Below are 19634 nucleotides of genomic sequence, written 5' to 3'. Positions count from 1 at the left end.
GGCGGGGAGGAGCCATCTTCAGAGCGGGAAGGAGGCCGGGATGACGCCCAGGGCCGCCATCTTGATTGGGGGCAGGGCATGGGAGGCAGGGCGCTGGGCGCCATCTTGGGTACGGGCAAGGGGGTCCCCGGCGTGCACGTTGCGCGGCTCGGGGCCGCGGGGCGGCTCGGCCCCGCCGCCATGTTGGGGGCGGGCAGGGGAGCCGCGCGCCGCCGCCATCCCGGGCCAGGGGCATCCGCCCGCGCTGCGCTCCGGTGATCGCGCAGGGCCCAGGGGAGTGCTTCAGGTACAGGACGGAGTGTGTGTAATCGCAGTTAATGTCATAGGGAGAAAGATTACCAGAGGGTGAGAGAGAGGGAGATCTTGTGAGGTAAGACGTTAAACGTACCTGCCGGCCTGTGGCTTAGGTACCGTTGTGACATTTTGCTGCCCGGCCCAGCTCTGTCGCCCATCAGGGGCACTTCAGTGAGAAATTAGATCAACTTGTCTCACTCTTAATGTCGGTCATTGCCTGTAGGTCCCACTTCTGCAGGGATTCATGTATATTCCAGGGATTTGGGGCTTGACAAGCCTCTGGAAGATTTGCTTTGCGTGTGCTGGGCCACCTCAGATGAATTTCGGTGGTGGCTTTGTGTGAGATCCTTCTGTGGCTCCCGCAGGATGACCGGGGCAAGTGTGGGGGTCTGCCTCCATGCCCGACCCTCGGGCACAGCTGGATCCTCCCCACCGCTGCCGTGGGTGAAACACTCTGTTTAAATGCGGCATTTGCTCACTGGGAATTCCAGTGTATTCCAGTGAACGGGCAGTTGCCCGTTTGCTGAGCCTCACTTGCCATACCCCACGGGGATTAATTGGCCAGTTTCTAGCTAAGTTCTGCCTTCAGCCAGGCTCCTCTGCCCTGCCACCCTTCCCACCCAGGGCATTTCTGTGAATGGATTTGGCAGTTCTGCCAAAGTACCTTTACCAGTGATAACCTGTAAAACACCAACACCCGGGCCGTGTATGTGAGGGCTCAGAAAATAATTTTAAGAGTAAGAGTGCGAATGAAACTTGGAGTGTTATCCCTGGGCAGTGTTTCTGCTTTGTGTCAGGTAACTCTGGCAGGTACAAACATGCGTTTTGCATTCTCGTGTCTCTCTCAAGTGCACACTTGATGTGTGAGTAGGGAAAAGAAAAAGTTAAAAGAGAAGTGCTCTATTTTCTCCCAAACCCGTGTTGCTGTGCCAGGTTTTCTGGTTGGAGCCCTCATTTCTCACTGGGGCAGTGCTCAGGGGTTTCAGTGGCCAGGATCAGACATCACCTGCCTGCCTCAGTCTTGTCACCCTCTGTGAAATGCAGGAGCTTCCCTTGGCCTTGCGTCTTTCCAGGAGCTGGGAACTCTGATTCCTGAGTCTTTGGGTTACTGGGCTTCCAGTTTGGCCCCGGTGGAGTTTAAAACCGAGGAAAAACAGAGTGTTCTGACCTATTGCTGAAGGCAACTAAACCCATCTGAAACCACGTTATTTACTGGCTCCTGCATATGAAAGGCTCAGCTGCTGCCTCAGATTTACAACTTCAATGAGGCAAAGAATGGGAAAATGATGGGATTATGGATCCACTGTAGCTGAGGGCCAGAAAGATAAAGTGATGTGATCAAAGAGAGCAGGAATTTAGCTGCCAACACAAGGTCCCTGCACTCCCTTGAACTGTGGCTGGTTTAAGGTGTAATTCCTCTGAAGGTGTTTCTACCATAAGTAAGGAATGCCTTGATGGCAGAGGGTGCTGTGGAGACAGAATCTCCCCCCCTTTTTTTCCTTTTTTCCCAATATGGGGTGTTTCTGTACCCTAAGGAAGAATCCCCTGAACACCCCCCAAAGACTGAAACTGATCACAGGCCAGGACAGGGTCTGATTTTCTGATAGCTGCTGAGATGAGCTTATGGTGTGTGCAGGTATTCCAGGTGCTTTTCAGGTATCTTTGGCAGAGCAAACAGGTAAATGCCACCACAGGATTCCTGATTTTCAAAGGCCTTCCCTTTGCAGGTGTGGTCTGACTTTAAAGGCTCTTTAAGGTTTGTACAAGCTCACCCTGATTTTCCACACTTCTTGCAGAAAGGATGATTGTGCAACGTTTTATCAGCCATTTTCCTGCAATAGGAACAGAATTTTTTAGACAGCATCTGCTCAGGTACTATGGGACTACAATTGACCAGTAACCCTGTTGTGGTTTTCTCTGGGCCAAAGGGGAAAATGCTTTTAAGAACAAGATTACACTTGATAGGAAAACACAGCGGGGAGGAGGACCAGCCCCTGTGTGTCCTTGTGTTTGTTTTGAAAAACAAACCCAGATGAAAATGACCCTAAGAAAAAAAAAAAAAAAGAAAAAAAAAAGAGAGGAGGGCAAAGGGAAAAAAAATGAATCAGCTTCTTTTGTATGATCGTACAGCAGCGTCCCACGTCCCACCCTGGTCCTGGCTCTGGTTCCTCTGGCCGGGAAGGGCTCTGCGGCACACCCATCTTACTCCCTTTTTGAGCCCTTCCTGCATCTGTTATCTCTTGGCATTTAATTCACCAGCAGGGAAGAAAAACTCTCTGAAACAAAACCGACCCTTTCCTGCCTGTTCCTTTTGTATTGTTACACGGCTCCACAGCCTGTGTGGGGTCATGGACGCTTCTCTTCACAACCGCGTCCTTTGCAAACTGGCAAAACTCTTCCCCTTCTCCTTCCTCTTCCACCCAATGTTTCTGCCAGCAGTTTGAAAACCAGAACCCTCCTAAACAGGGGCCCAGTTGATGAACTCAGACCCCTGGGCACAGTGGTGCATGCTGAATACTGCTGCCAGTGACAGTTCTTTCCCTGGAAGCTCTTCTCCTGCCCCGTTATTCCCAGCAAGGCCCTAAACTAAGGAACTCTCATGGATAACTCTGCTGCCACTGTATCCCAAAAAAACCCAGGGGGCAGGGGATGTCTCCAATCCTTCTGCTTCTCTCTGTGGCTTTTATTTATTTTCAACCCGTCTCAGCGAACACAGCGGTTTTATTTCAAAGCGTATTGGCAGCTTCAGCAGCATCTCACGGTGCCAGAACATTCTTGTGTGCATCGTTCACGATGCCACATCACCGCTCTGGGAATGGTTAGTGCAGGGCGGGCGGAGCGGGAGCGGAATCCGAGCAGGAGCAGAATCCCTGCAGGGTTTGTCAGTCCAGCAGACACATCTGGCTCTGACCCACGGCCTCCCCTCCTCATGCCTGAGAGAAGGGACCAGGAGAGGGACCCAAAGTCCCTCTGCAGCTCGGGGTGGTTGGAGGAGGAGGCTGCGTTAGTTCCAGCATCTGGGAGAGGTGCAGCTCATACCTGCACACGCGTGGCTTTCCAAGCGGGGCACAACAGAGATGAGGGGAGTGTTTCTTCCATTGATCCATGAGAGTTTGGCAGTGTGGAATACTATCAAAGAGTGTTCTGACTGGTAGTTGATAAATGGGTTTGGAATTGAGCTTAATGTGCTGTCAGTAATAAAAAGAAGTGTTCTTGGAGACTGGTTTTTTACAAGGGCCTGGACAAGGGGGATCCATGATTCCGTGATTTCTTACCTGTGTATGGGCTCTCTGAGGGGGTCTGTGACAGCTCTGCCACCACAGTAACGTGAGGCCTCCTGTGCAGGGCCAGAGCTGAGCAGGTGAGAAACATTCTGCAAGGCAGGAGAGCTGCACCTGGGCATGGTTAATGTTGCCATTGCACACCTTTAGTCCCCCTTTTACTGCTGTGTGTATCTCATGCTGCAAGCATCTCTATGAACTTCAGTTTCAAGTTAAATCACAAGAGCTCACATTTTACATCTTTCCTTTTTTTTTAATTCACAACACAAGAGACTTCTCTGTATTTCTGCAGTTCCCCGTCCATGTTATTTCAGCACTTCCCTGTCCCCACGGCTCCTCCCGATGCTCTGGGGTGACTCATTTCCTGTGCGGGACGGACCAGCCATTTCCTGGCTGTTCTACACAGGACTTTTTTCCCTTCTAATTGGGGTTGGAGTGGTGAAGATCAGGCTATGGTTCGATGAATCCGTGGTTTGATTAATCTGTAGTCTGATTATATCCCCTGCAGCTCATCGCAGAGCTGCTGGTCTTCCCCAGAAATCACCTGGCAGCATCTGGGGCTCATGGCTGCCCCTGCTCTCCTGAACCCCAGGGTCCTTGATTTGGACTCTGACATTAATTTAATCAGTCTAACAGTGATCACTCTAACCAGTTCTAACAGTACCATCCTTCCAGTCACTGCAAACCAGATCTTCTCTTCATTCAATCCATTTCAGCTCATAAAAACCAAGATTTTTAAAAAGCACCACAAGGCAAAGCCACTGATCTCAAAGCACACAACAAGCCAGAAATTTTTATTTATCCTCTAAGTGCTAGCAAAGTTGCTTATTGTCATTTGAGAAATCCAGGTAATGCCTGTGTTTGTGTAAGACACAAGCTATCAGAAGGCTGGCTTGGTTTCTGTATTGAGTCTGTGCCCAGCATTCCAGTTCTTCCCACCAACCTGTGCTCCCAATTTCCTGGGCCGCTTTTTATTCCCATCCCATGCTGTGACTAACTTGTGGACAGCTCTTGGAGCTCAGACATTGCCTGGCCATTGGAATGCCAGCCTGAGGTGTGGCAGAACTTTTGAGTAGCTTTTTACTGCTGGATTTTTAATTATTCTTTTAATCTTGTTTGAACACTTGGACTCATCAGCCTGCCACAGACCTGGAATGTTGGGGAAGAAACCCCCACACAGTACGGATGCTGCCACTGGAGTCGGAATGAAGCACATGTGGAGGGCTGAGCCCTGAATAATTCATACCTGTAATGATTTATTCATGCTCAAAGCTGGATACCTCCCTGTGACTTTCCATTATCTCAAAGAGAAGGCGGGTTCCAATTCCACTGCGTTGTCTCCAGCCGGGTGCCAGCTCCTGTGCTGGACCCAGAGCAGGGGAGCTGACATCTCTGCTCAACACAGGCAACTCCTGCCCTTCAGTGCCACATACGTGGCCTCTGACACCCAAACTGAAATGTAGGGACAGGTCCTTACACATTTTTTAGAAAGGACAGTGGGTAAGCAAGCAGGTAAAGCTCTTTTCCATGGATACACAGGGAAAGTGAGACTGAGGTCATGATGGTTGCATGACAAAAGGTCACTTTCTGAGCATGGAAAACAGGCCCTGACTTGGTGATGTGACACTATCGAGCTGAGCTCACTCTCCACCAGAAATTGCAGTGTTTGCCACTGTAAAGTTACAGATTCTGACACAGTTGATGCTACGTTGCAGGATGCTTTTCTGCCCTTCCAGAAACCTTGCAGGAAAGCTGGACAAAGAGAACAACAGCTCAGGCTCATCTTTCCTGCCTCCTGTGTGCTCTCAGAAAATACCATCAGGAGAGGTTTACAGGGCCAGGCTCTGAGCTCCTGACCTGGGTGAGGATTCTGCAAGACATTCAAATTCCGTCTGTCTAGAAAGGCTGAAAGATGATCCCGTGTTTCAGAGAGTCTCCAGACCCCCAGGCAGCACTGCTCCTCACTGGCTGGTGTGAAATTTCCTAATTGTTTAACCTGCAATCCTGACTTTTTTTTTGTCCTTGAAATAGGCTCTGCATCAGCGTAATTAAAAATGTCAGATAGGCTTGAGAACCTCTCCAAGTTGCTAAAAACGAATGTGAATTTCCTCTCGGCAGCCTCACTCCGTCTCTCCCTTGCTCTGGCCTCAGCTTTCCCTAGTGCTTGGTTCCAGCCCCTCAGCATAGTTTGCATTCCACTGCCAAGAATGAACATTTATTTATACAAACAACCCTCGTTCCAAGCACATCTCCTGCTATCCCAGGGCAGGGAAGTAAACACCATTTCTTGTCTGTCCCTAGCTTGAGCTCTGCATTTCCTTCTTGCTTTAGTCAGGGGCTTGTTTGCAGGGAGAGCTCAGTGCCATTCTGTTCCTTCCCTGTGCCCAGCAATGGCCTGGGAAGCTCCTTCACTTCCTTACAATGGTTTGATTTTGTGACCCTCTTAAGGAAAATGCCAATTTCCTGATCAGCCTCTCGAGGGGGCTCGCTGGCTCAGCAACAATTTCCAGAGCTGGAATCTGGGGGGCTCTGCGGGACTTTGAGAGTATTCAGCCCCACAGATCTGCTTCTCTCCCAGCACACCATAACCTGGTGTTCCCGGTCTGTTACTGAGCCCTTGTGCTGTACTGGTTCTCCCAGTGGAGCGGGTGGCACTGTAGTGGAGCTCGGAGGGAGCTGGAAGAGCAGCTCCCAGACGAACAGCGCCGCAGGGCCGAGGGGAGGCAGGTGCAGCTCATGCATTATTGCTGCAGGTCTCCATCGCTCACCTGCCGGCCTCCGTGATTGTTCCTGAAACCTTAGCTCTGCCCCTCTGTCCACAGGTGTCTCCTGTTGCATCTGCCATTCGAATGAATATGGCACAGATGCCAGACGATTCCAGACAGGAGAACGTCACAGTCTGAGCACAGGTCATTTAAATGAAAAAGGGCCCTGTCAGAGAGACAGGCACCTGCAGAGCATCTGGGGATGCTCTCTTGAATGTGGAGCCTGCCTGCTGCTTGCTCCTTGCCCTGAACATGGGATTTTACAGGTAGAAATTGCAGCAACATTTGGAGAGGTGTCCACAGTATAAAGGGAGGTGTGTGTGTCCCCAAGGCACACAGATGTGCATGCCCCCACCTCAGGCACGTGGATCACACTGGGGTGTGCAGCCCAGTACTGCCCATGTGTTCCTTCATGTTTGTGTCTGCAGCCCCTAATCCATGCTGTGGTTCCCCTGGAGCTGAGGGGGACACGAGAGACTCCAAAGGCAGAAGGAGCAAGAGGACGGGAGGGATTGCCCAAATCCTGCTCCACCCCCTCACCAAATCCTGTGTTTTGGTGCCACACATGGCAGCTCAGGAGCCTCGAGCCTGCAGCTTGTTTCCACACTGAGTCAAGAACAAAGATGTCCAAACACAGCCGGCTCGGAGAGGACAGGGACAGCCATGCTCTGTGCCCGCCGTGAGTCCCATTGTCATCCCGGCCAAGAACGACATCATTTCCCCAGGGCTGCAGCTCTATTAAACACAAAGCTCCAAATTATTTCCTACTTGGATCAAAGATGTGTTTGTTCCAGTGGCACTTAAGTTTAAAAGGCAGTGCTGGGGATGAATGAAACCTTCCCAGAGGCAGCTGCTGAGGCTCAATTGGTTTGTCAGTGGTGTAGTTATGCTGTGGGCATCTCGTGGTTGCTGGCCCGTATGTTCCTGAAGGATGTTGTGCAGTGGAACAGTTCAGGGAAGCCTTGCTCTATGGCTCAGGGGCTTTTGCTTTCGTGGTGTGAAGGTTTGCTCATACTTCAGATGGTGAAAGTGTTCAGGAATCTCACATTCTGATTCCGGACTCAAAGGCGAAGCACTCTGGATTAAACTGGGTGGAAGTGTATGAAGACACACAAGGGGCTGTATGTGCAGAACCATAGAATTGGTGGTTTGATTGTAGTCTGGGATCTGGGTGAGGAACCTGCTCCATAAATGCTGTCTCCTGGTACAGCAGATGCTCCCTGTGACAGACAGGAGGTGAAGGAAGACCTCTGGAGTATGAAATTAAGCATTAAAAGAACATGAAGGCAGGAACATGCAGCATGTGAAGTCAGAGAGAACTGAGAACACTGGCGATGCCAAAGGAACAAAAGAAACTCAATATCCTTCAGAAGTTTTAATATTTAATTGGTGAGCTCTCTGATACCAGGGCAGTGAGTGTGGCAGGTAATGACAGGAGCCCATGCAAGGGGTGTCTCTTGGGGCCCCAGCATCCCCAAAACACAGGCACAGGGGCTCTTTGTGTGCAGAACTATCAGTTCTGTGTGCAGCTCCCTGCTCTGCACCACAGCACTGAATTCCTGGTTTTGGGTAAAACCAGCATCACCATGGCCCAAAAAGAGACTCCCACTGCCTGGCAGCAGGTCTGGAAGTTGGGGATACATCACTCCTGGCTCCCTCCTGTGCAGGTACTGCCTGCACTTTCAGCCAGAGGAGCATTTCACTCTCCCTGTGGAGCTGAGTTTCCTCCAGAGCAACAGTTCAGCTACATTTTCTTACCTGAAGGTCAGGGCTCAAAAAATACACGACAATACTTTATTTATTGAGAAAATACTTCCGTCCATACTGCAAGATGACAAGTTCCTTCTGCACCAGGTGGAAGTCAGTTCTCAGAATCCTTCCCTCTGGGACATTTTCTGAGAACTCCAGATCCAAAGCACCCATTGGCTCTGGTTTCTCTGGAATCTGTTGAGTGGAGTTGCCTGGTTTGCTCCTCCTCATACTCTGGGCAGGGTGTTACAGCTGCAGCTCTCCCAGATCCAAGGCCAAGTGTGTGTTTCTTATTCAAAGGATCATCCATCTGTGGAGTTTTCATCCCTAAGGCTCTCAGCTCTTCTCTCAAGGAGTGGGGGACAGCAATGGGGAGCCACTCTCCAGATCCTGCTGGTCCTGGCAGCTGCCCCAGGCTTCCACTCAGAGCCCAACAAAGCTGAGGGCTCTCAGGGCAGAGAGCTTTGCTCGTGGCTTCCATCCCACCCCGGGGATTAGCAGGTTGCTTTAAGTTCCCTTTCCTGACGAACCCCTGTCTCCCCTCTCTCCTAGGCTGCCCTGTGCCCTGGATGAGATCCTGTCCTTGGGCGGTGCCGTGCTGTGTGGGAGGCTGCCTGCCTGACCTTGGAGCAGGTAAGAGAGACAGCGGCACATCAAAACAAGGGCCGAGGAGAAAACTGAGCAGGAGCCAAGGTTCCAAAGGTGGGAGCCTGCAATTCTCACAGATGGCATCACCAGGGAGCATAAACCAATGCATTTGCCTGTGGCCACAATCCGGGGGTGGTGCTTAGATGAATGTTTTGTGAGGGACAAGAACTTGGGGCTCCTTTTGTGCTCCCCATGCCAGAGATCCAGCAGGGATGGAACAAGCCATCCCACAGCCAGGGAACTTCCCCGCCCCTGCAAGGTATTTTTTTACCAACAGTGTTTTTTCCTGCCTCCAGGAGCCATTTCCCATCACGTCCCAGCAAACCTCTGTAAATACCTGGGGTGCAGAAGTGAACGTGAGCATTTGCCTGGTGCTGGTGAGACTGAGTCCTGCACCCCCAGGCTGAGTCGCCTCAATTTCAGGGGCTTTAGACAGAGGGAGGAAGGAGCTGAGGTGTCCGTCACTAAAGATGGTCTGTATTGTAAAAGAAGTAGGTTGCCATGTCCCACTGTGAACTATTACATCTAATTACAAGTCACAGATTCACCACAAATACTATTTAATAACAAATTGCTGCCACACTCCGGCCGGAGTGTGCTGAGTTCTGGTCTGTGGGCAGGTGGGACAAGGGAAGAGAGGGTCTGGCTCAGCTCAGGGAGGGGCAGGTACCAGGCCCCAAAACTGGCCTGAAACACTGGGTGCTGTGTCCTGTTCCCAGCTGTGGTGTGTGGGTTTGGGTTGGATTGGTTCGGTTCAGTTTAGCAGATGGTTGACGAAACACCTTGTGTCACACGGCGATTTTAGTTAAACTTTAAAAGGCTGCTCAGAAATGTAAAAAAAAAAAAAAAACAAACCAGCAATAAACGCCTTGACAATTCAATGAAACAGGATAGCGCCCTCCCCTCGCCGGCCCCAGCTGTTCGCTTTGGCTGTTCGGTACCGCTGGGGCAGCACCGACCGAGCCCGGCCCGGGGACTCCCTTCTCTGGGCCCTGCCGCGCCCGTGCGAGCTCTGCCTGCCGTGCTGCGGCTCCCGGCAGGAGCACCGGGGGCCGAGCTCCCCCTGCCGGTCCCGGGGCCGAGCGCCCTCCGCCGGTACCGGCGCCGAGCTCCCCCTGCCGGTCCCGGGGTCGAGCGCCCTCCGCCGGTACCGGCGCCGAGCTCCCCCTGCCGGTCCCGGGCGGCTCCGGCCGCGGGGAGCAGGAACAAAAGGGTTCCCGTTCCACGTCGTTCCCGGGTGATTCGCGAGCCCGGCGCGCTCAAACGCGGCGGAACCGGGAGAGCCAAAGGTGCTCGTGCAGCGGGAGGTACCGGAGCCACCCGGTGCCTGGCGCTTGGCGACAAACCCCGAGAGCAGCGGGTGAAGCAGCGATGCTCTTGCACGGGCCTTCCGGCCCCCAGCAGCTCGTGCCCGGGGAGAGGGGACAGATCACTGTCACACGAACAGCGGTGGGGGACACGGTCAGTCGCCACGGCTGGGCTGTGCCAGTAACGTCTCCGTGTATTTCTGTCACAGCTTGCACACGGAATCGTGGGGCCGGTCCAGCCAGCTGTCCCCAGGGCACTGGCACGGGTGTGAGGTGCCCCCACACTCCACCTTGACAGTGTGTCAGTGATACTGCAGCATTTCCTGCCCAAGTCACTGATTTGGCCGTTGCTGATTTCAGCTTTCCAACTTCCTCCTGGGAAATACAACACAAGTTCCTAATAATAGAAGTTCATGGTTTCCAATTCGTTCTTTCCCTTCACTCAGGCTGGTTTGGTGACTGATCCCTGTTTGGTGGCCCAGGCAGTGCTGTGCCAGCTGCCTGTGGCTTTTATTAGTACTTTCCAGAGGCCTTGATTTAGTGCTTACAGTTGCATCCCAGGCCAGTGGCTCTGGAACGCAGCCCCTGAGGAGCAGAGATAATTAGAACTCGGGGAAAAAGTGATGTCCGAGTCTTTGAACAAAAAAGGTCTTGTTTAAGGAATGTGGTGCTGGAGGCCAGTGTTTGCCAGCCGGGTCTGTCTCCTGGTGCCTGCAGTCAGATCCTGCCCTCTGCAGACACTCCGGGTGGGATTTTCTGGGAGAATCTCTCAAAATGGAGGCATGGTGCTCTGTAGCAAGTACAGGATGTATCCTGGGAATTGTATTTCTGCAAGGAGGGCAGAAAGGGTTGGTGGAAGGATGTGGGGAAGCAGGAAGAGAGCTGAAGAGGTGCTCAGAAGTTTCTTGTACAGAGCAGATGAGGAGGGAAACAAACAACACAGAGAACAGGAAAACTAATGTGCTAGGAAATTATGGACCCACCCCCTGGGCTCCTGCTAAGGAGGATGGGACAAGCTCCATGATTTCTGGCAGCCATGAGCTGCAGCTGCTCCACTCAGCTCCAGTCCTGCAGCCAGATGTGTTTGAGTGCAGCTTCAGCCCTTCCTGACACAGCCCTGGCAGTGCCCCCATGCTCTGGCAATGCCCCCCACGTGTGTTTGAGTGCTGTCCCAGGTCCCCTCACCTCCAGGGAGGGTTTCCCAAGGGAGTGGGGAAGGGGGCAAGAGTCAAGTTTAAGCACTGCTGTTCTGTATCCTGTTGTTTTCCTACCAGGATTGTTGCAGCTTCCTGCACTGTCTTATCTGGAGCAGGGAAGCCAGTGCTCTCCAATTCTCTGGCTCCGTGCGTGTGCCACGTTCTAATCTGCAAAACAGGCGTTGGAGCCCGTGAGAGGAACCAGCCAGGGCTGTCACAGGGCAATGGGACAAGGACAGAGGGAGCAAAGGGCTTTTAGTGCCTCGAAATTAGTGTCTTTATGTAGTGTTCCTGTTTGCACAAGGCTGTGTCTGCTTTACGGGTTCAGGCCTTCAGCACACCTGGGAGGGGGAGAGAGGAAGATCCCAGTGGTGACCTTCTCAGGTGACTGTGTCTGACCTTACAGGAGGATAAATCTCAGAAATTGCTGAGTTTGCTTCCCCCCCACCCCCCACCAAGGACTCAAAGGACACACATAAAGTCTTAAAGCCAAAAAACCATTTCCGTGTTTCAGTCAGCCCAAAGTTCAGCCTCCCCTGAAGGGCTGGAGACTCCTGTGAAATTGCCTGGCCACATTTTCTGGAATACAGAGGTAAAATCAGCACCTACAGCACTGAGGCTTGGAGAGCTGTGCAGAGCAGGGCCTGAGAAAGCCAAACCTTGTAGATTAAAAAAACCCAAAAAAACCCCAAAACAATACTTTTTTTTTTTTTTCCACAAGGGAGCCTGAGTTCACCTAACTGTAGGTTTTACCAGTAGACTGAATTCCCTGTGGGTTAAAAAAAATTAAAATCCTTTACTGTACAGCTCTGGAATGTCCTGTTTTCCTGCAGAAAGGTGTGGGTTCTGTACACAGTGTCCATTATCAGATGGGAGCCTCTCCTGGAAAGGGGATTAACCCACAACATCACTCTCAGCCACACAGGCACTGAATCAGGCACAAGGCTCTGAAACAAACCTCAGCCCCAAACTCTAAGCCCAGACTCTTTCCCACTGGGATCCCAGAGTTGCTGGGAGCAGGTAAGAACCGTGGCAACGATCAAGATGGGTTTTTATTATTCAAAGGGAAGACACATATGCCAGTTCAGTCTTTGGGGGAAGGACAGTGGTCATTTTTCTCACTCAACCGTGGCTGTGAATCCAGACTGATTCCACTAACCATTCCTTTGAGGGAATCTCAGCTGCTGGAAGTCTGAGGGCCGCAGCAGCCTTAGGGGTCTGTAGCTGAGCACCAGAGCCTGTGCTGGGAACTAAATAGCAAAAGGAAAAAAAAGGCTTTTCTTTCCAAGAGATCAGGAAGAGGAAGACATGTGCCTGGAGATAAGGAAAGATAAAAGCATTCCATTTGCAGAGGCCTGTGATAGGGATCAAGATGTTCATCTGCCAAGTCAGTAATTTTGTGGCCATATGACCATGCGGAGCTTCCGTTCCTGTTACCTTTTCCCACACTAAGTGATGGCACCAGATTGTTGGCATGGAAGTTCCTTTGAGTCTGTCTGAGTGGCTCAGCCCTTTCGGGGAATTGCACAGGGTGAACTCGAAGATAAAACTCCCTTTTACTTCAGGAGGGAAAATGGTTCTTCCCCAAGTTTATGTTCAGCTTGTAGGGGCTCAGTGGGAGCAGGCTGTGAGCTCCCTGGCCTGGGGAGGTGGGAACAGGTCAAATACCTCTGGGGAGAAGCTTGGGCAGAGCCTGTTTTCTGTGAGGGGTCAGGGCAGCTGAAATGGCCATTGGAGATGACTCCCTGCCCTCTTTGCTGGGATTCATCGGGAGTGAGCTCACAGGAACAGTAGATCCCATACAAGGCCTTGATTAACATCAGGAGCTCAGATTGCATTTGCTGCTTCCAAAAAGGCTTTTATTGTCTCATTTTTTGTTAAAGCAGCAGCAGATTTCAGTAAAAAATTCTCAGTAAATCCCGCCTTTGCACATTCCACACGCTGGCACGCGCAACAGCCAAGCATTCGGGCTAAAATTATCTGTGCTATCATTAGGAAGGAACATATGGATTGATGGAGCCTAAGTGCAGAAGGGAGCGGTGCTGCTGCGCTGCAGGCTCACCCTGAAGGGAGCAGTTCCTCTGCCCCCTGGTCAGCTGGCACCTGTGAGAGGTGTGACCTGTTCTCTTTGGACAGGAGAGCCGGTGTGTTGGGCTGGTGCTGCATGGCTCCAAAGGCACTGGACACGCAGGGCATTGGGCACTGGGGGCACAGCACTGCCCCGGGGCCAGCACTCCTGCGGCTCAGCCGTCCCTGTCCCTGCGCTGCTGGCTTTACCCTCAGTCTAACTACCAGGTTCCTGAGGTAAACCCCTGTGACAAGCACCGTGTTCATGGATTACAGAGCAGCCCTAGAGCTGTGAGGTGGGCTTCTCCCGTGTTCCTCAGCTCTCTGGTAGGGCAGGAGCCCTGGGGCTGGAGCTCCAGGGCCTGTTGTCCCCAAGAGCTGTGTTCAGTATAGGGCAGAACTGCTCAAAAGAACTGCTCAAAGAACCACTTTAGACAAGCTTCCCGTGTCCACCGTTTTCAGCCTTGCCTCTTTTACCACCACTGATTGCAAAGCTTTTAATTAATCATGGACTGAGATGCGAGTGTGGGGTGTCAGCGATGGCCGCACAGGCTCCTGGGCTGCCATGGGGCTGAGGGCATGTTACTTGTTCCCTGTGACACAGAAACAGGGTTGACTTCCAGGCTGTTGCATGGAGCCTTCTGAACAGATGGGAGAAGTTCAGATTTAGTCTCTCATATAAATACAAGTTGCATGTGCAAGTCCTCCAGTTGGGAAACTGCCTCTTGTTACTGTTTGCAAAGTCAGAGAATGTCAGGCTGAACCAGCCTCACTGTTCCTGTTTCTCTCTCTGCAGTTCAGCACTTGGAGACACACAGCTTGCCAACCCCAGAGCACTGAAGGAATGGCTTGCAGAGTTCAGTTTGTAAAATTCTATTTTCAGTGTTTATATTTAGTTTCCGTTTCGTTGGTGTTGCAGAGGCTGATCCTACAAATATTTACCCCAGTCAGGTTTTGTGTGTAGAGTTCCTGGAAGTGCAGTGGGCGCTCAGCCCAGGAAAGTCACAGGCCTGCAGTGGGCACAGCATGGAGAAATTCAGTGGCGTCTTCTGGTCAGGGTTTTATCTATCTACATATACACATATCCATGTATATAGCACACACATGTGATGATCATTTCAGGTTCTGAGTGAGAAGGGCTATTCAAAGAGTCAGTTACTGATCCCCACCTGAGAGAAGGCTCAGTGAGACAGAAAGCAGCAGCATGGTGAGTATTCTGTTATGGCATAAATGATAGCACAGACAAGAAAGAATGAGCAAACTGATTTTTAAAAGGAGTCCTGAGATGAAACTGTAGCCTGTCTACAATTACTGCACTGTTGGGGAGGGATGGAAACAGCCCCAGGACTGCTCTTGTCTGTACATCCTCTTTCACTCACGTTCTCTCCAACACCTTTACAGAGCAAGAGCTCCAGAGACGAAGGGCACAGCAGTGCCAGTTCCCTTCTAGTGGATCTCTCCAAACTTGTGGACTGGGCACATACTCACGGGACCATATGCAACCGGATCCCAACCCTGGAATTTATTCAGGACATGGATTTCCTGAGCAACAACAATGCTGGGGTGTGGATGTGTGAATCAGGACATGCCTATTACTGGCCTTGTGGGAAATTAAATGACAGAGGTGAAGAAGAGACTAAGGCTGTAGGAAAGATCAAGAGGACCCTGTTTTCTGAGTCCTTGGCAAGGGAATCCAGCTTTGAGGAAAAGAGGTTCAAGCTGACCCCATCATCTTTTGAGATGGGTCAGGCAGATTCTGGGAGCACAGGGTCATCTGACAGATCCCAAGGGGTCACTGAGCAGGAGGCTGACAGTGCCTACACAAGGAATAACAAGCCCGAGGGGAATCAAAATACCAGGAAACCCATAACATCATTCTCTGCAACAGAGGAGCACTTCTCAGTGTCTGGTAGTAGAGTCCAAACTGGTGAACAGGACGTGAAGTCCAAAAGTGACCAAGACTTAAAGATCATCTGTGATGAAAAGCCCTGTGAGGTAGATGAAGACAACCAAGGAGACAGAATCAGCCAGGATAATGTGTCAGGGCCATCTGCTGAGGAGTTGCAGATGCTCCACTGCCAGAATATGGCATTGCACGAGCCAACAGCCTCCCAAAGAGCTGCCTTTGCCCCCACAGCAAGTCCACACCTACCCTGTGCCTACATTCTGCATTCTTGTGTCAGTGAGTCGGAGGACCTGAGCAGGAATGCCCTGGGGCTGGGTTCTTTCACTGCTGCAGGGCCCGTGGCTGAAACTTCCAGAGCAAGCAGCCTCCCGGGGTCAGCAGCACCAAAGGTATGTTTCAAACACCTTCCTCTTCCCAACACTGAAGCCAAGGCCCAGCTTGAATCACAGCCCTCAGAGACATTCTTTGAACTCCAGGCCACTGCTGATGTTCAGCAATATCTCCAGCTGAGCCCTCCAGAGCGTGGCACACTGGGAAACAGCTCCAATGGGGATGGTGCTGAGAGTATGGGTGAGGACAGCAACTCATCAGTATCCGAGCAGACACCTTGTTCTTCAGCCTTACAGAGTCCAGAGAGGCATCCACCTGCAGCCTCAAACAGAGGTAAGACAGCCTGGAGTTCTGTGCCTGCAGGAGTGTGGGGGTGTTCTATTAATCACTTTCCCAAAATATCCAAGGAGGGCGAGTTCACATCACTGCCAAGGTCTGTACTGCAGCTTCTAAGTAAATCCCTTGGATTTGGGGCACTCCTGTTTCTGCTCAAGGGCACTACAAAGCTTCCTGCCTAAAGGAATTGGTACTTCCGTAGGGAATGCCCTTCTCTTGGGTACCCAAAGGTGTTCTTGGCTGTCCCCCAGCCCCAACATCCCAGTTTGAATACTTTGGTCTTCCATTTTACCCAGCATTCCCACACAGTATGTTGGCCATACTTGGGAGAATCCCTGTGGGAAACTGGAGCCAGAGTGGGGAACTCAGGTCTCAAAACAAGGAAACAAGAGGAAGTAACACAGAGAAATTGTGGCCAAAGCTTTGGCTGCACCAAAGCCAGTGGCAAAACCTCCCAGTGCTGGCAGTGGCAGCAGAGTGTCAGTCCTACATAGGAAATGCAGGACTCCACACATTGCTTTCAAGAATTATGGTTTTCATATGTGCTGTCCTGCAAGATGGGCCTGGGCATGTGCTTGCAAAGGGCAGAGGTTGCTGAGGCAGCATTTGGGATCTGCCTGGGATGTGCTTAAAGCATCAGTGCTGGTCCCAAAAAGGCTTAGGGGTTGTTGTTCTTTGTAGAGCCATAACGACACAAACTGCCACAATTGGGGGTTGGGAGCAGTATTTTACTATTTTCATAACTGACATCATGTGTCATCTGAAGGGACTAGGAATTCTTCTGGGAATGTCTGTGTAGTAGCTGTTTCTGCCAAGGTAACTGGCTCATGGCTCAGAGGAGGCCTCAGCATTACTGATTCATGAGTTGTTCCTCTCTGCACCTGGAGCAGTCAGTACAAAACAGGCCAAAACCCCAAACCAGTGGGACAGCCATCAGTCTTTCAGGATGACAACTAAGCCTGTAAAAAAGAACCTGGTGCAAAAAGGGGGATCTCTAGCTGTTGGCTCATGAGCCCTTTTCCATCACCCTGGACGAGTCACAGGCGAGCAGATGGAGCTTTCCAGCAATCCAAAGAATTCATTTCTCATGCTACATCGAGCTAGGTAGATGTGGTATTGCCATGGCAACTTGAGAGAGTGCCCAAGTGGAATCCTGGCAATCCTTTAAACAAAATCATAGTACACTTTTTACTCACCTGTTTGTTCTCCCTCACCATCCACCCCAACCTTTGGTTCATGCTGTTATTTCACAATGAGAGGGAAATTTCCCTGTACGACAGTAAGCAGGGCCAGCTGCCAAGGGAGCAGGAAGGAGCCTGACTTTCCCTGGCGAGCTGGGCACTGTTGGGTTGTACTGGCTTGTGGAGAACACAAATGTGACCCACAGTTCTGGGGGAAGGGGTTTGGGAGAGTTCTGTCATCACTGAATGGCTTCCAGAAGGCAGGTAGACATTATCCTGTACCTCCTTGTTTTACTCATCTTTGTGGATTCTTGCTGTCCATAAAGCTGTGTCTTGTCTTTTAGATGTGGCGAAGAAGGAGCAGAAAAGGGTAAGGTATGCTACTGGAGAGATAAAAGTGTTCAAAGAGTGGCTGAAGTTGCACCACCCCTCCGAGACGCGCAAGATCCACGCGCTGCCTCCTGCAGACCTCGACCACTACCTGGTCTCGTTCTTCATCTCCGCCAAGAGACAGAATGGCATGGATTTTTCTGCCAATTCCTTAAGCTACTTCCAGCACAACATCAACCGGTACCTCAGGAACCACAACTACCAGTACAACATGTTGAGAGGGCCAGAGTTCAGAGCCTCTCAGGAAGCCTATAAAGTAAAGCACTGGTACCTGTTCCAAAAGAAGGAGGAAAAGGAGGAGAAAGAGTGGAGTTTTGTGGAGCACCTGACGGATGAAGATGTGAAAAACCTTCTTAAGAAGGGAATTTTAAACAAGACACACCCTCAGGGCTTGCTGCACCTCCTGCTGACCAACTTCATTAGAGGGTTTGGGGTACGCACCCATCACCAGGCCCAACAGCTGTACTGGGGACAGGTGGTCCTAAGGAAGACCAAAGGAGAGGTGGAGTACTTGGAGTGGAAGGATGATCTGAGCCCTGGGGAAAATGAAGAGCTAAGCCCACGTCTCTTTGCCAAGCCTGAGGATCCAGATAACTGCCCAGTCGCCAGTTACAAGCAGTATGCCAGGAAGAGGCCGCTGGACATGCTGAATGACAACCACCCTCTTTACCTGTCTCCCAAGTCACTGTGCTCTGTCTGGGACAAAGTGTGGTACAGCAGGAAGGCACTGCCAAAAGCCAAAATTGACAAAATCATTAAAGTTATTACCCAGGACATCAAAGGAACCATGAGGAACACCAGGAAATAGGGCTGTCCCTTTGGCTTTGTACCTTCAACCACTCCAAGGCTGCTCTGAAACAGAATTCTATTGCAGTATTTGGTGTAGGTTGAGAACAAACATCCTTCTGCTGGGCTTCACCTTGGCACTGAAGGTGCCTACAGATCTGCAGTGCCTTGGCTTTCAAGGAAGTTCCTTTGTTGTTGTTTGTATTACTGGAATTGATAATTCAGTGAGTTAATGAGGATCTTCAGTTTCACATTTGCTAAACAAGTTAATGTTCTACCGCATGGTCATTGCTGTTAGAAACAAGCAGTGCTGATACAGAGAGGGCTTGGGGGTGGCAGAGCCTGGCCAGGAGTGTCAGCTGCACCCACATTTTGAGGGTGACACAGCTCAGCCTGGGACATGGACCTGCGGGGAAGGATGAGCAACATGAGGAGAGCGATGACGCTGCCAATCCCAACCTCGCAGGAACGCTTCTGACAAGGTTCAAGTCATTTCCCTTAGGGAAAGATTCATGGATTGAAGAAGTTGTGGCTGTTTTAAGAAGTTATTTTAAAAGTCTGACAATGATGAAAGGTTTAATGGTAAGTGGTTTCCCTGGAATGCAAAGCACAACTCCACAAAGGCACTGGGCGGTGTGTTCAGCTCTGCACAGCTGCCCCAGGGCTGTTTACTGCCTGTTACAGCTCAGTCAGGTTTTTGGTTGCACTGTTAACAGAGCCAAATAAAAGATCCTTTAATTCAGTCCTGTCTGTGTCTGAACAGCAGGTGATGCTTTCCTGGAATACTGGTGTGTTCCCTGTTGTGCTCAGTCTCCCCTGCTCCCAGCCCAGTGGCACAGAGCTTTGGGCCCTTTGAAGCCCTATGAGCCATCCCCATGGAGTCAAACGAAGCCTTGGGGGTCAAGCTCTTTGCCAGAATTAGTCCTATTCAACCAGCTGAACATCAAGAATTAACTTAAGGACGTTTGAAGAGACATAAAAACAGACAAACTCCTCAGATGCTGGAGGGCGTCTGCCGGCTCTTTGGAACACCGGTGACATCGCCATGACACCACGACTGACACTGAGCGGCTGTCCCGAGGGTCCCGCCGGTGCCGGGTCCTAGATGACCCAGCCGCGGTCACACCTCTGGTCCCCGCTTCCTTCAGCCCCCAGACCACCCCGGGTCGGGCTCTTTTCTCCCCGTCGCTGGTCGGTTCAGCCCACGCCCAAGGCTGGGGAACGAGCGGCTGCTGACGGGAAGAACAGGTTGTACCATCCGCCATCTCTGACCTGTCGCAGCCCCTGGGCACCTCCCGGCTCCCTGGGGCTCCACCGGGGAAACCCCGGTCAGCGCCCGCCGAGCGCGGCCCGGGTCCGCACCGGGACCGCCGTCAGCGTTTGCGGAGGGCGTCGGTA

At 51.5% G+C, this 19634-nt stretch overlaps 1 protein-coding gene across 2 annotated transcripts; it reads left to right on the top strand.

The window, feature by feature from the left end:
* Positions 1 to 208: 208 nt before the first annotated feature.
* Positions 209 to 19309, top strand: LOC136302362 (uncharacterized protein KIAA1958 homolog). Of its 2 annotated transcripts, XM_066205834.1 has the most exons (4): positions 209 to 286; positions 8642 to 8722; positions 14709 to 15876; positions 17405 to 19309. In XM_066205834.1, exons 3-4 carry the CDS (start codon positions 14841 to 14843, stop codon positions 18256 to 18258), a joined length of 1890 nt encoding a protein of 629 aa, XP_066061931.1. In that variant the 5' UTR covers positions 209 to 286; positions 8642 to 8722; positions 14709 to 14840; the 3' UTR covers positions 18259 to 19309. The 2 variants fall into 2 exon arrangements, with proteins under 2 accessions (XP_066061931.1, XP_066061929.1); XM_066205832.1 differs by lacking the exons at positions 209 to 286; positions 8642 to 8722 and having other exon boundaries at positions 14455 to 15876.
* Positions 19310 to 19634: the final 325 nt, after the last annotated feature.

The sequence above is a fragment of the Chamaea fasciata genome, unplaced genomic scaffold, assembly GCF_029207755.1.
Source record: "Chamaea fasciata isolate MVZ Bird 193981 ecotype frontalis unplaced genomic scaffold, bChaFas1.0.hap1 SCAF_28, whole genome shotgun sequence".
Lineage (NCBI taxonomy): Eukaryota > Metazoa > Chordata > Aves > Passeriformes > Sylviidae > Chamaea > Chamaea fasciata.
This window is presented reverse-complemented; position numbering and strand designations above follow the sequence as displayed.

Coding starts and splice junctions, on each gene's coding strand:
- LOC136302362 (XM_066205832.1), top strand. CDS start 14,637: ATGGAAACAGCCCCAGGACTGCTCTTGTCTGTACATCCTCTTTCACTC. Junction 15,877..17,404: donor ACCTGCAGCCTCAAACAGAG/GTAAGACAGCCT, acceptor CTTGTCTTTTAG/ATGTGGCGAAGAAGGAGCAG.